Here is a 13,015-nt window from a genome sequence, read left to right on the forward strand (position 1 = left end):
GATGCCTAAAACAGACCGGATGTCTCTCTTTATAATACCTGAACAATAGTTACATGACTGTGCAGGATGGATCTTGTTGACTGAAAAGAGAAGTTCTGCCACCAAACAGATACCAAATGTTTATTACGCTACAGTATTAGAGATACCGTTTGTGATGAGGGTTTTTTAAATTAGAATGCACTATTATTATTTGACTACTAGAAACCAGTAGGTTTCCCTGAGAGGGTAGAAATGGCCGACAGCTAGGCTACATTCTAGGCTTTTAACTGTCCGAGGCCAGATAATGATTTGGTATGATGCACTGCATTCTATGCCAAAGCTGGACATTATTACTACATAACATAGCCCAGTTTGAGTCTTTGCACTTTGTTACCCTTAGAGAGGTACAGTACTGTAGTACCAAGCTGACCGGTGCCATATAGTATTTCATTAGACAACTGCAACCAAGCATGAATGAACCCCTAACCCTCTCACCATTTTCACAACCAGTAACCCTGAGCAAACTATTTCTGGTTACTCAGGTTTAAAGTAAAAATTGTTGCCACTAGTTTCTGCACTGGTATTTGAGTTTATGCTCTGAGGAACAGTACAATGTTTACTTTTTTGGATAACTTTTGTGTTTTATAGATTTTGTTCAACGATTGACTGTATGTGGAAGGTTGAGACCAAGCGTTTAGTTTTTTTAATCTGCTTTGTTCTGAGGGACCTTTTACCTAGTCGTCCCATGGACTAGTTAAGTTTGCATGTTTCTATGTAACATTGCACTTTTGTAACCTGGTGCACACACTCACACATAACCACACTAATTTCCACTTCACTCACAAGTTGCCAAATGATGTGTCGAGGGCCTCCGTTGTAGCACATGCTTTGCTCACATTGAGTCAGGGGTGAGGGAGAATGTCCCAGCCTCTCCCACACAGGCCTCAGACTGCAACCCGACCCTGACTAGTGTTAAACCGTTTCTCAGCCCCCTTATGAAACCACCCCTGTCATGGTGAGTACATTACAGCCATGGCCCCTTGTATCGTCATATGCTGAAATTGTATTACAGTGCACTGAATGAAACTGATTATTAATGCATGTTAGTAGCTCTCAAACGGAAACTCATTGTCTCATACGAGGACTTTAACTTAGTATTAGCCAAATGCTTGTGCATTGTAACATATGACACGTCATGCGTCAGTCACTCCAGCTAAGAGCTTTACATGCTGTCAGGGCAGTGGACCATGAGTGTTAAGAGAGGAACATACTACATACAGTATATACTAATACAGGAATATGAGGGACTACAACAGAGGCAATACAACTATATCAAATAAACTGCACTGTTTATTTATTTTCAAAAGGGCTTTGGATCAAAGTGAATACCAGTAATGAAACTTATTTAAAGTCCATGTAAATACATGTATGTATGTAGATTATATATACATACAGTGCAAACAGTATATAACGCTGATACTTTTTTATACATATATGTAAAGGAAAGAAAGCAGAAGTAGGAACCTGGAATTCAATATGTTTGTCACCTCAGACAATGCTCTGTGTCCGAGGGAAAAGGGACCTGGTAAGAGAAACGGGCTGAGGGGGGGTTCTACTGTGTATTAATATCAACCACATCCAACCTATTTACTGTAATATGTGAACCCAGATAAAACGGATTCTTTTCAGTTCTGTTGTAGAGATGGGTAACCGTGTGGGTTTTTGAGAGACACAGGGTTGAAGAATGCTTTTGCTCGATTAAATGTAACCTCATAAAAATAAAACATGGGGAAGATACGGGGGGGGGGGGGGCGCATGTATGAATACCTCTGATTACAACTGGATATCTATGCATTATCAGATACAAATACATTTACACTGTCTGAAGTGGATGTGTGTTCAAGTGCTGTTTCTCAACTGTCACAAAAACCAAAAAGGGCCAGTTCTCTACTCAAAGGGACTCCACCACCCTGGGTTTTCCACTTCTCAGGCTGCTATAGCCGTAGCTGTTACGTTGAGGCCAGGGGGGTCCTCTCTGAAACATGGCTTTTAGAGACGCACACCACAGAGGCCACTGTGAGGGACTCTTGAACTGGGTAGGGGTCTGAGGGAAGATAAGAGTCAGTAGAAGTAGGGATTATTTAGGGATTCTTAGGGTGGGCTCTGATAAAACAAGGTGAAATGTATTTAAAGAGTGGTTGAGAAAAGAGTAAGACTGTGGAAACGGGAAGATGGGAGGGGAGAGAAGAGTGTGGTGAGAGAAAGAACTGAAAACCATTTTTCAGAGATGGAACCAGGCCCACCAACAGTACCATTTTTCAGAGATGGAACCAGGCCAGCCAATGGTCATTGTTTTAGTCTGTATATTCTGATATTCTATGATGATAATGATGACATGTATGAAAACACTAACAAAATGTAACGGTTTTTTTTGTACACAGGTGCCAGCTAGCCTGTTTCTGACTATTTATAAAGGATTAACTGTCCACTATTGTTATATGATGATGATGACGATGATACTTATTATTATTAATACAATTACTCTGTGGAGGGTTGGTACTAATTATGATACTGTCTGTACAGATGATGAAATGCCCTTTTCCTCTTGATGAAGGGAGCTTTCTTGAGGGTCTGTCTGTTTCTCTGTTTGTCCTTGTCTTCGGTCTGTCTTGGTTTTTGTAAATGAATTGAATGGCTGTTCGTTTGGCCCCATCTGGTGGACATAACTGTAACGTTGCAGTCCATTGGAGGCATCATATTGTATCGTATAAAGGCTCACCGCCAACCGTTCTGTGTCTGGCACAGGAAACCCTGTTCTGATATTTTCACTAATTGCTATTTTGACCAATCAACTCTGAAAAAGATCTGATGTGATTAGTCAAAAGACTATTGGTGGGAAAAAATGACCAGAATTAGACAGGCTGCTTTTACACAGGCAACGTGACTGACTGACATACTACTCATCAGTGTTAACATGCTACGAGTGACCAAACCCTGCATGTTCAGGGTTGCACAAACCAGTTAGGAATGTATATTATGGACCCTGTAATGTTTGAATATATGAGCTGTTTTAAGATCTCATATTTCATGTGTGAAATCTGTGTTTTAATGTGTTTTGTCTGTCCTGCTCAATGTCTGGGTGCAAGTTGCATCCTACTGTGCCTCATCGACCCGCCTGTGTTCTTCTCACCAACGCTTCTGTTAATTTATGGCCATCTTGTATCTCCCTGTGTCTAGTTTCTCTACATGTGTCCATCTGTAGTGTCTTGCATTATACAGACAGGCCCTCCCACTCCTCAGTCTCCAGCAACGATTGTGCAATAAACTGAAGTCTATATTTTTAAACCTGTCTCTGGCCTTCCATTCTGTCTTTGGTCTCTCCTGTTCTGTTCTCTTGCTTGTTTTAATGGAGATGTTTTCAGGGGGGTTGAGGGAGCAGGGTCTGGTTAAAGGATGCATACATGTGTCTTTAAACAGAGCCTAGCTGTGCCATGCTATTCTCTGTTTGACCTTATCCTGTTATCCATTCATTGTGCACAGGGGTTAAATTGTCATTTTTTTAGGCGGTTGTCCTGTACACAGCAGCACCCTCTTTGCGCATATTTATATCCCACAGTCAACAGTCCCCACTGCAAGTAGGCAACTACAGTAGGGTAGATGTTAAGTGGGATCCTTGGGATGACCTAACCCTAGAATTCATTGTTCTTTATTTATTTAACTAGGCAAGTCAGTTCAGAACAAATTCTTATTTACAATGACGGCCTACTTGTGAAGCCCCCCCCGGCCAAACCCTCCCCTAACCCACGACACTGGGCCAAATGTGCGCTGCCCTATGTGCCTCCCAATCACAGCCGGGTTGTGATACAGCCCGGGATCACAACTGGTTTGAAGTGACGCCTCTAGCACTGCGATGCAGTGCCTCAGACCGCTGCACCACTCAGGAGGCCCAAAGCTTTAGAGCACTCTGGAGACTCTTCTGGTGACATTACAATGTATATATATATCTTCATATATATATATATATATCTTCATTTAAATGAAATGTAATCAAATCAAAGTAATACAGACTTAGAAAGTATTACACACACGCTTTGATGATTTGATTAGTCTAATTAATTAGGCCCACTTTGGTCTGCATATCAACAACTTCATCTAATCTTTTCTTAAGATCTGTCATTTAAATGTTTCAACCCCAGCAAGTGAGAAGACCGAACGAGACACCTCCCATTTCCACCTTCATCTAAAACTCTCACTTCCTCCATCACATAAAGAGATCTACCCTAGACTACCGGTCCTACTCCTCTCTGGCGACACAGCAGAACCAAGCAGGGAGCCTGACTGAGCAGAACATTTCCCCATCACTAAAACAGGTAGGCCTGCTTTCAGCATCCTTCTCCTAGTAATCACACACCATGTGACTGATAGTCCATAATTGCTGTCACTTTATATGATCATGCTGTAGGCCTACACACACACACACACACACACACACACACACACACACACACACACACACACACACACCATTATTGACATGTACTCAGGTCCTGGTCCTTTATAACATTAAGGCACACTGCAAAGGATTATTGCATTAGATGAATGTCTACCAAAGAGGTCTTATGATGCACAAATGCTACAAGAACAATGAGGCCTAAGTCTAGCCAAGGGATTCAGAGTCAGCGCAGCTTCAGATTTGAGGAAGTAAGGTCTGCAAATGGAGGTAAATTCTATGCTCACTCTTTTAGAGTTGTCGTTTTACAGCATAAATGTTTGGGCTGTAGGCCAGGACTGAGTCATTGTGTGCACTAATATTCTTATTGATAAATCTGAAACTTGTGAAATGTAGCCTATGCATTGAACATGAGGACTATCCACTGACAGTAATGCATGACAAACCCTACAAACCCTACAAATAATATCATGTACATATCTGCCAACTGTTTAATGTGTGAAAAAGGAACATTAGAGAGGGACAAAGAGAGCATGTGTGTGAATGAAACGGAAAGAACGATCGTTTTGTGGTTCTGTTGTTTGTTCGGTAGGATGTGGTCTAACTGTTGCTGTAGGTTCCTGGTTCACATGATTTCCAAACAGCAGTGGAGTATGCCTTTCAGTTTGCCTCTATAGTCCCATATGTTCATATTTCCTTCAATTCTCCATGTTGTCTCTCTCTGTGTGGGTTCATCCCTATGACTAGATGTGAGTTAAAGCATTACACAGAGCCACAAGTGTACCTCGGATAATAAAGACAAAAAGAAACAGTTGCAGACTGGAGGAAGTAGTTGTGCAAGTTCTTTCTTCCCCTTTTCTCTGCTTTTCCTGTATTGTCCTTCCTTCCTGTAGCTTTGTGTGTTTGTGTCCTCACTATGTGTTTGTCTTGTGGTCTAACTAGAGTGGGTCAGTGATGCTCATGTTCTTAAGACATTTTGTGGCATCTAAGGTCACAGTATTCAAATCCCTTCATTGCTCTTCATATCCTGTAAAATGTTTATACTTGCATTTGTGTATTATTTATGCAAATGATGAACAGTTACATTTATTTCACAGATTACTGGTTTTCTTCTATACATCTCTCTCACTCTCTCTCTCTCTCTTTCTCTCTCTCTCTCTCTCTCTCTCTCTCTCTCTCTCTCTCTCTCTCTCTCTCTGTCTATGTAAATGTTGTTGGGGTGCCAGGTGAGAGTTCACTGGCTACAGTAGCAGTTTGCATATTCTTAAATACAATAACCACTTGATTAGTCTACCACTGTGCATTAAACACTCTGCTCCTCTTCCTTTTTCTTCTTATATCTCCTCTTAATTCTCTCACACTAACCCCCTTTCCTCTCCCCATCCTCATCTCTCCTACTACCGCCCCACCCCCCCACTCTCTCCTCTCCCCATCCTCATCTCTCCTACTACTGCCCCACCCCCCCACTCTCTCCTCTCCTTGTCCTCATCTCTCCTACCCCCCCCCCACGCTCTCCTCTCCTTGTCCTCATCTCTCCTACTACCGCCCCATCCCCCCACTCTCTCCTCTCCCCTCCTCATCTCTCCTACTACTGCCCCACCCCCCCACTCTCTCCTCTCCTTGTCCTCATCTCTCCTACCACCCCCCCCCACGCTCTCCTCTCCTTGTCCTCATCTCTCCTACTACCGCCCCACCCCCCCACTCTCTCCTCTCCCCATCCTCATCTCTCCTACTACTGCCCCACCCCCCCACTCTCTCCTCTCCTTGTCCTCATCTCTCCTACCACCCCCCCACGCTCTCCTCTCCTTGTCCTCATCTCTCCTACTACCGCCCCATCCCCCCACTCTCTCCTCTCCCCTCCTCATCTCTCCTACTACCGCCCCATCCCCCACTCTCTCCTCTCCCCTCCTCATCTCTCCTACTACCGCCCCATCCCCCCCAACTCTCTCCTCTCCTTGTCCTCATCTCTCCTACTACCGCCCCATCCCCCCACTCTCTCCTCTCCCCATCCTCATCTCTCCTACTACCGCCCCATCCCCCCCAACTCTCTCCTCTCCCCATCCTCATCTCGCCTACTACCGCTCCACCCCCCCCACTCTCTCCTCTCCCCTCCTCATCTCTCCTACTACCGCTCCACCCACCCCCCTCTCCTCTCCCCGTCCTCATCTCTCCTACTACCGCTCCACCCACCCCACTCTCTCCTCTCCCCTCCTCATCTCTCCTACTACCGCTCCACCCACCCCCCTCTCCTCTCCCCGTCCTCATCTCTCTCCCCTATCAGGTCACCATGTCCAGGAAGGTAGTCAGGGCCAGTAAGTTCCGTCATGTCTTCGGCCAGGGAGTGAAGGCTGACCAGTGCTACGATGACATCCGCATCTCCCAGATGACCTGGGACAGCAACTTCTGCTCTGTCAACCCCAAGTTCGTGGCCATGATTGTGGATGCCAGCGGAGGAGGGGCCTTCCTAGTGCTGCCTCTGAACAAGGTGGGCCTGAGCAGAGAGACAGAGGTCAAAGTGAATGCCTTAAGTGAAGTTAGACGTTTTCAGGCCTCAAAAGTGGTCTAACGTCCATTTCCCTCTTCATCTGTTGTGTAGATCTATGAATATGTCTCAGTCTCAAATCTTGAAGTTTCAAAATGTCACTTTCATTCATGCCCAGATTTGCCCAACTACGGTACAATTTTGATGAAAATGCTCATTGGCGTGTCGTTTGTACAGTGTTCTAAGAACTATGTTTTTTCAACATTTGAATTTTGAATATTGCAAGGCGGCATCACACATTGTGCTGAATAAGGAAGTTTGGGGCAGAGTTTCGGTTCTACACGTCACTCGCTCTCTCTCTCTGTGTTGTTGCTAGTTTTTCACCATATTTGGAGCGGTTCAGTGCAACACAGTCTTGACAGGATGTGGCTAGGGCGCAGTATAGTGCAGCTGCATATACAGTCAGGTCCAACATTATTAGCACACTTGATAAAGATGAGAAAAAAATAATGTATAAAATATATAATACAAATACTGAGCTATTTACTGAGCTGGAGTTATATTTTCATGCCATCTGACTATAGCACCGCCTGGAGTTTGATCAACGGCATTGGCACATGGATTGGAACCGGTGCTATGGTCAGATAACATGAAAATATAGCTCTTTGGTCATGCATACCAGTGGTGGGTTTGACATTGAAAAACAGAAGCATATGTGGGATGCAAGTACAGTATCAGCACAGGACGAATGTGCTGCAATATCAACAACAAACACACACTACATGACCAAAAGTATGTTGACACCTACTTGTCAAACATTTCATTCCAAAATCATGGGCATTAGTATGAAGTTGGTCCCCCCTTTGCTGCTATAACAGCCTCCACTCTTCTGGGAAGGCTTTCCACTAGATGTTGGAACATTGCTGCAGGGACTTGCTTCCATTCAGCCACAAGAGCATTAGTGAGGTTGGGCACTGATGTTGGACGATTAGGCCTGGCACCCTGTCGGCGTTCCAATTCATCCCAAAGGTGTTCGATGGCGTTGAGGTCAGGGCTCTGTGCAGGCCAGTTAAATTCTTCCACACCGATCTTGACAAACCATTTCTGTATGGACATCGCTTTGTGCACGGGGGCATTGTCATGCTGAAACGGGAAAGGGCCTTCCTCAAACTGTTGCCACAAAGTTGGAATCACAGAATCATCTAGAATGTAATTGTATGCTGTAGCATTTAAGATTTCCCTTCACTGGAACTAAGGGCCCTAGACCAAACCATTCAAAACAGTATGCATTGGGGCAGGTAGCGTTCTCCTGGCATCCACCAAACCCAGATTCGTCCATCGGACTGCCAGATGGTGAAGTGTGATTAATCACTCCAGAGAACACGTTTCCACTGCTCTGGAGTCCAATTGCAGCGAGCTTTACACCACTCCAGGAGACGCTTGGCATTGTGCATGGTGATGTGCAGCTGCTCGGCCATGGAGACCCATTTCATGAAGCTCCCGACGAACAGTCTTGTGCTGACGTTGCTTCCAGTGGCAGTTTGGAACTCGGTAGTGAGTGTTGCAACCGAGGATAGACAATATTTACACGCTACGTGCTTCAGCACTCGGCAGTCCCGTTCTGTGAGCTTGTGTGGCCTACCACTTCGCGGCTGAGCCGTTGTTGCTCCTAGACGTTTCCACTTCACAATAACAGCACATACAGTTGACCGGGGCAGCTCTAGCAGGGCAGAAATTTGATAAACTGACTTGTTGGAAAGGTGGCATCCTATGACAGTGCCATGTTGGAAGTCACTGAGCTCTTCAGTAAAGCCATTCTATTGCCAGTGTTTGTTTATGGAGTTTGCATGGCTGTGTGCTCGATTTTATACACCTGTCAGCAACGGGTGGGGCTGAAATAGCCAAATGCACTCATTTGAAGGGGTGTCCACATACTTTTGTATATATAGTGTATGTAATGGTCCTATAGTAGTCAATATCTAGATTGATTTTGAATGCGTTATGTGATATTGAAGCATAAAAGGTGTAATTGAAACACTTTGACATTAAGTTTATGCATATTCATATATAGAACAGATATGTAGATATAACAGATTTTTTTTAACCGAAAGATATAGACTGTCTCAACGTCTTGAGTAGACGCCATTGCATCACTGTTTGCACTTGCCTGTAACAGGGATGAATAGTAGTCCTCTCAACCAAAATTCACAGTGCATTTAAGGCCTAATTATTTGGTCAAAGGAAGCCATTGTTCTCCAATGAACAATAATTTGATTTAAAGGTAGACAGCGAAATGACTGCAGATATTGAGATGAGCGAGATGTAAGACTTCACACAGTCACACTAAGTATCTGCGCATGTGCACGGGTTCGCTTCATGCTCTTACAGTGTGGGAGCCACGGGACCAAAACAGCTGAGAGGTGGGGCCTCGCGCTTCAACGCTCTTAGTTGTTGTGGAAATTGACCCACTATGCTGTTTACTTTCTGCATCTACGTCATATCGCTGAGTCTACCTTGATTTATATGTTGGAGAAGTACATTTTTCCGTCACTTAACTACTCTGTAGTTATTACTACAGCAATATAACCAGTATGTGATAACTATTTTTGAGACAGTAACTAAGAGGTTTTTGGATGGCAGCTGACATTAGGAGAAACATTTGAATGAAGTTTGAAAAGAATCATTATGCAACTTCATATCAAAATAAGGCACGTACTGTACATCCTGGGCGAGGGCCAACGTGACAGAGAGGACCAACAGGACCAACAGTCCAGATCCTCTGTGTGTTCCACCAGGGCCAACAGTCCAGATCCTCTGTGTGTTCCACCAGGGCCAACAGTCCAGATCCTCTGTGTGTTCCACCAGGGCCAACAGTCCAGATCTTTTGTGTGTTCCACCAGGGCCAACAGTCCAGATCTTTTGTGTGTTCCACCAGGGCCAACAGTCCAGATCTTTTGTGTGTTCCACCAGGGCCAACAGTCCAGATCTTTTGTGTGTTCCACCAGGGCCATGGGAACCCTGCAGACTGCTAGTACTCTCCCAGTAGAGTTCTCTGCTCTCTAAGGCTGATTTGAGGCATAGCTATACAATTGTCATCAGCTGACTGAGTTCCTCTCCTCTGAACCCTCTCTAGGTCTCTCTGTTGCCAAGACCACAGTAGTAGCAAAGATCTACATCTCCATGTGTTCTTACTGCATACTGTAGTATTTATCTCCTGTTTGAGCCATCAGCTTGTGTGTGTGTGTGTGTGTGTGTTTATTTGTGTCATAGTAACTCATCTTTTTCCTTTGTGTCTCCCTGTAGACGGGTCGTATTGACATGTCCCAGCCCACAGTCTGTGGACACACAGGCCCAGTGCTGGATATTGAGTTCTGTCCCCACAACGACAACATCATTGCCAGTGGTTCAGAGGACTGCAGTGTCATGGTAAGCAGAGGTCACAACTTTTCACTGGCCATAATGTTGAGCTTGTTAAGTAGAATTATATTATGGACGCACTTTAGGACATATGTCCCTCTGTGATCCAGTTGATCAGTGTTCTGTATCTATGTACTGTGTTAACTGACATACCCACCTCTTCCTCTACCTCTCCATCGTTCAGATTTGGGAGATCCCGGAGGGTGGCCTGGTCACGCCCTTGAACGACCCCGTGGTGAAGCTGGAGGGGCACTCCAAACGCGTGGGCATCCTCAGTTGGCACCCCACTGCCCACAATGTGCTCATGAGCGCAGGTATAGCACTGCTATGATGCATCGCCTCAGAATACAAGTGCCTCTTCAACTGTTAACATAAGTGGAGTAGCACTGCATGGCCTAACTGCCTGTTCCTTCGTCTCTCTCTCCCCTGGCTTCCAGGTTGTGACAACGTGGTGATCCTGTGGAACGTGGCGTGTGGAGAGGCCATGGTGAGGATCGACTCGGTCCACCCTGACCTCATCTACAGTGCCTGCTGGAACAGGGACGGCTCCCAGATCCTCACCTCCTGTAAGGACAAGACCATACGTGTGCTGGACCCCCGCAAGGGCACAGTCATCGCCGTGAGTGCCCCTCTCCCTGCCCCCATCAGTACCACAGGAGAACCAGCCACTCTAACCCTGGACAGTCAGATGCACCTAGCTACCAGGTTTAATGTCATAGATCTCAATAGAATCACAGTCAGTGATTAGTTCATATAGTTCCCTTCACGCGTCTTTGATAGATGAACCTCTTTTGTTGAGTGTTTGTCTTTCCCTGAGTCTGCATCTCTCTCTCTCTGGCTCTCTGCCTCTCTCAGGAGAAGGAGAAGACCCACGAAGGCTCCAGGCCTGTCAAGGCTGTGTTTGTGTCCGATGGGAAGATCCTGAGCACCGGCTTCAGTCGCATGAGTGAGAGGCAGGTGGCACTTTGGGACCCGGTGAGTGTTATGGGACAGTTCTGAACTTCTTATAAAGGCTTATGAATAGTGTCTTAAGACCCGACATGACCTGTATGTGTTTGACAGAAGAGCTTTGGGGAGCCACTCACCCTGCAGGAGTTGGACACCAGCAGTGGTGTCCTATTGCCCTTCTTTGATCCTGACACTGGCATCGTCTACCTCTGTGGCAAGGTTAGAGTTAAACACACACACACACACACACACACACACACACCCAGGAGGCTCAAATGTTTTTTTAGAACAGCTCAAAATAATGTCCAGAACGGAGCAAATGGAATGGCATCAGACACATGGAAACCATGTGTTTTATATATTCGATACCATTCCACTCATTACACTCCAGCCATTACCATGAGCCCTTTCTCCCCAAATAAGATGCCACCAACCTCCTTTGACACACACACACACTATGGTTTACTAACCATTCATTTTCCTGCCTCAGGGTGACAGCAGTATCCGGTACTTTGAGGTGACGGATGAGGCTCCCTATGTTCACTACCTGTCCATGTACAGCAGTAAGGAGAGTCAGAAGGGCATGGGCTACATGCCCAAGAGGGGCCTGGAGGTCAACAAGTGTGAAATCGCCAGGTAACCACACAGAGTCATGGACATTTTCACTCGCCAGTATACACACATATACACACAAGCGCTGTTTGTAAAATGGGAATGTATATTGTTTTATTCGCCCTCCACCAGGTTTTACAAGCTCCATGAGAGGAAGTGCGAGCCCATTGTCATGACGGTGCCCCGCAAGGTAAATACACTTTTAAAAAATGACTATAACTCAAAGCATGTGATTCTTAAATATCTCACTTTCACTTTCTCTCTATCTATCTATCTCTCTCTCTCTCTCTCTCTCTTCAGTCTGACCTGTTTCAGGAGGATTTGTACCCAGACACCATGGGTCCAGAGCCGTCTGTGGAGGCCAATGTGTGGTTTGAAGGCAAAGAGGGCCAACCTATCCTGATCTCCTTGAAGGACGGTTTTGCGACAACCACCAAAACCAAAGAGTTCAAAGTTCACAAAAGTCTTCTGAAGACCACATCAGCAGCCATGGGGCATCAGCACGATAACACTGGGGTAAGGACATGGCTGCATCTACCTACATGCTTTGATATATCTGTGAATAGATACTGTATTTTAGATATGGCTTCCTCTTTTGCACATTTCACCAGGAATCTCCCCTCTCCTTCTCTCTCTCTCTCTCTCTCTCTCTCTGTTTTTCTCTCTCTTTTTTGTCTCTATCTTTCTCTCTCTCTCTCAGGAGGTACATGCCTTGCAGAAGGAGGTGAAGACTCTGAAGGAAACAGTAGAGGAGCTGACCAAGCGCGTGAGCGAACTGGAGAGCAAGAATTGAAACAGAGCCATTGGGTTCGAGAGGGAGCTGATGGAGAGCGAGAAGGAGGTGTAAAGAGGAGAAGAGAAAGAAGGGATGAAAGTAAAATAGTTATAAATAGTTGGGGATGTTTGAAGGAAAGATGGTTAAAGGGAGAGTTGGAGACATCAATATCAGCAGCCAAATCGTTTCGTGTCTGGAAGCTTGAATTCGTTTTTTGGTGTCAGTTTTCACATTTATAGAGACTTGTTTTTAATATATGCTCTTACATAGTTGGAAATAAAAGTCCTTAATATTTTCCAAAATATTTCAACTTGTTTTGCTTTTGTTAACATTTCCAAACGCCATCTAAAGG

General features: G+C 45.2%; 1 protein-coding gene across 1 annotated transcript; it reads left to right on the top strand.

The window, feature by feature from the left end:
• Window positions 1-4,119: 4,119 nt before the first annotated feature.
• On the top strand, window positions 4,120-12,967 carry LOC106606886 (coronin-1C-A). The gene is made up of 11 exons (XM_014203339.3): window positions 4,120-4,349; window positions 6,711-6,914; window positions 10,215-10,337; window positions 10,513-10,642; window positions 10,766-10,947; window positions 11,184-11,303; window positions 11,391-11,495; window positions 11,767-11,912; window positions 12,021-12,078; window positions 12,189-12,404; window positions 12,589-12,967. Exons 2-11 carry the CDS (start codon window positions 6,717-6,719, stop codon window positions 12,679-12,681), a joined length of 1,371 nt encoding a protein of 456 aa, XP_014058814.1. The 5' UTR covers window positions 4,120-4,349; window positions 6,711-6,716; the 3' UTR covers window positions 12,682-12,967.
• Window positions 12,968-13,015: the final 48 nt, after the last annotated feature.

This window comes from Salmo salar, chromosome 06 (assembly GCF_965601325.2).
Source record: "Salmo salar chromosome 06, fSalSal1, whole genome shotgun sequence".
Classification (NCBI taxonomy): Eukaryota; Metazoa; Chordata; class Actinopteri; order Salmoniformes; family Salmonidae; genus Salmo; species Salmo salar.

Excerpts from the sequence above, each read along its gene's own strand:
- LOC106606886 (XM_014203339.3), top strand. The coding sequence starts at position 6,717 with ATGTCCAGGAAGGTAGTCAGGGCCAGTAAGTTCCGTCATGTCTTCGGC. Across the intron at positions 10,948-11,183 it reads GCAAGGGCACAGTCATCGCC|GAGAAGGAGAAGACCCACGA; the intron begins GTGAGTGCCCCT and ends TGCCTCTCTCAG. Across the intron at positions 11,496-11,766 it reads TCGTCTACCTCTGTGGCAAG|GGTGACAGCAGTATCCGGTA; the intron begins GTTAGAGTTAAA and ends TTCCTGCCTCAG.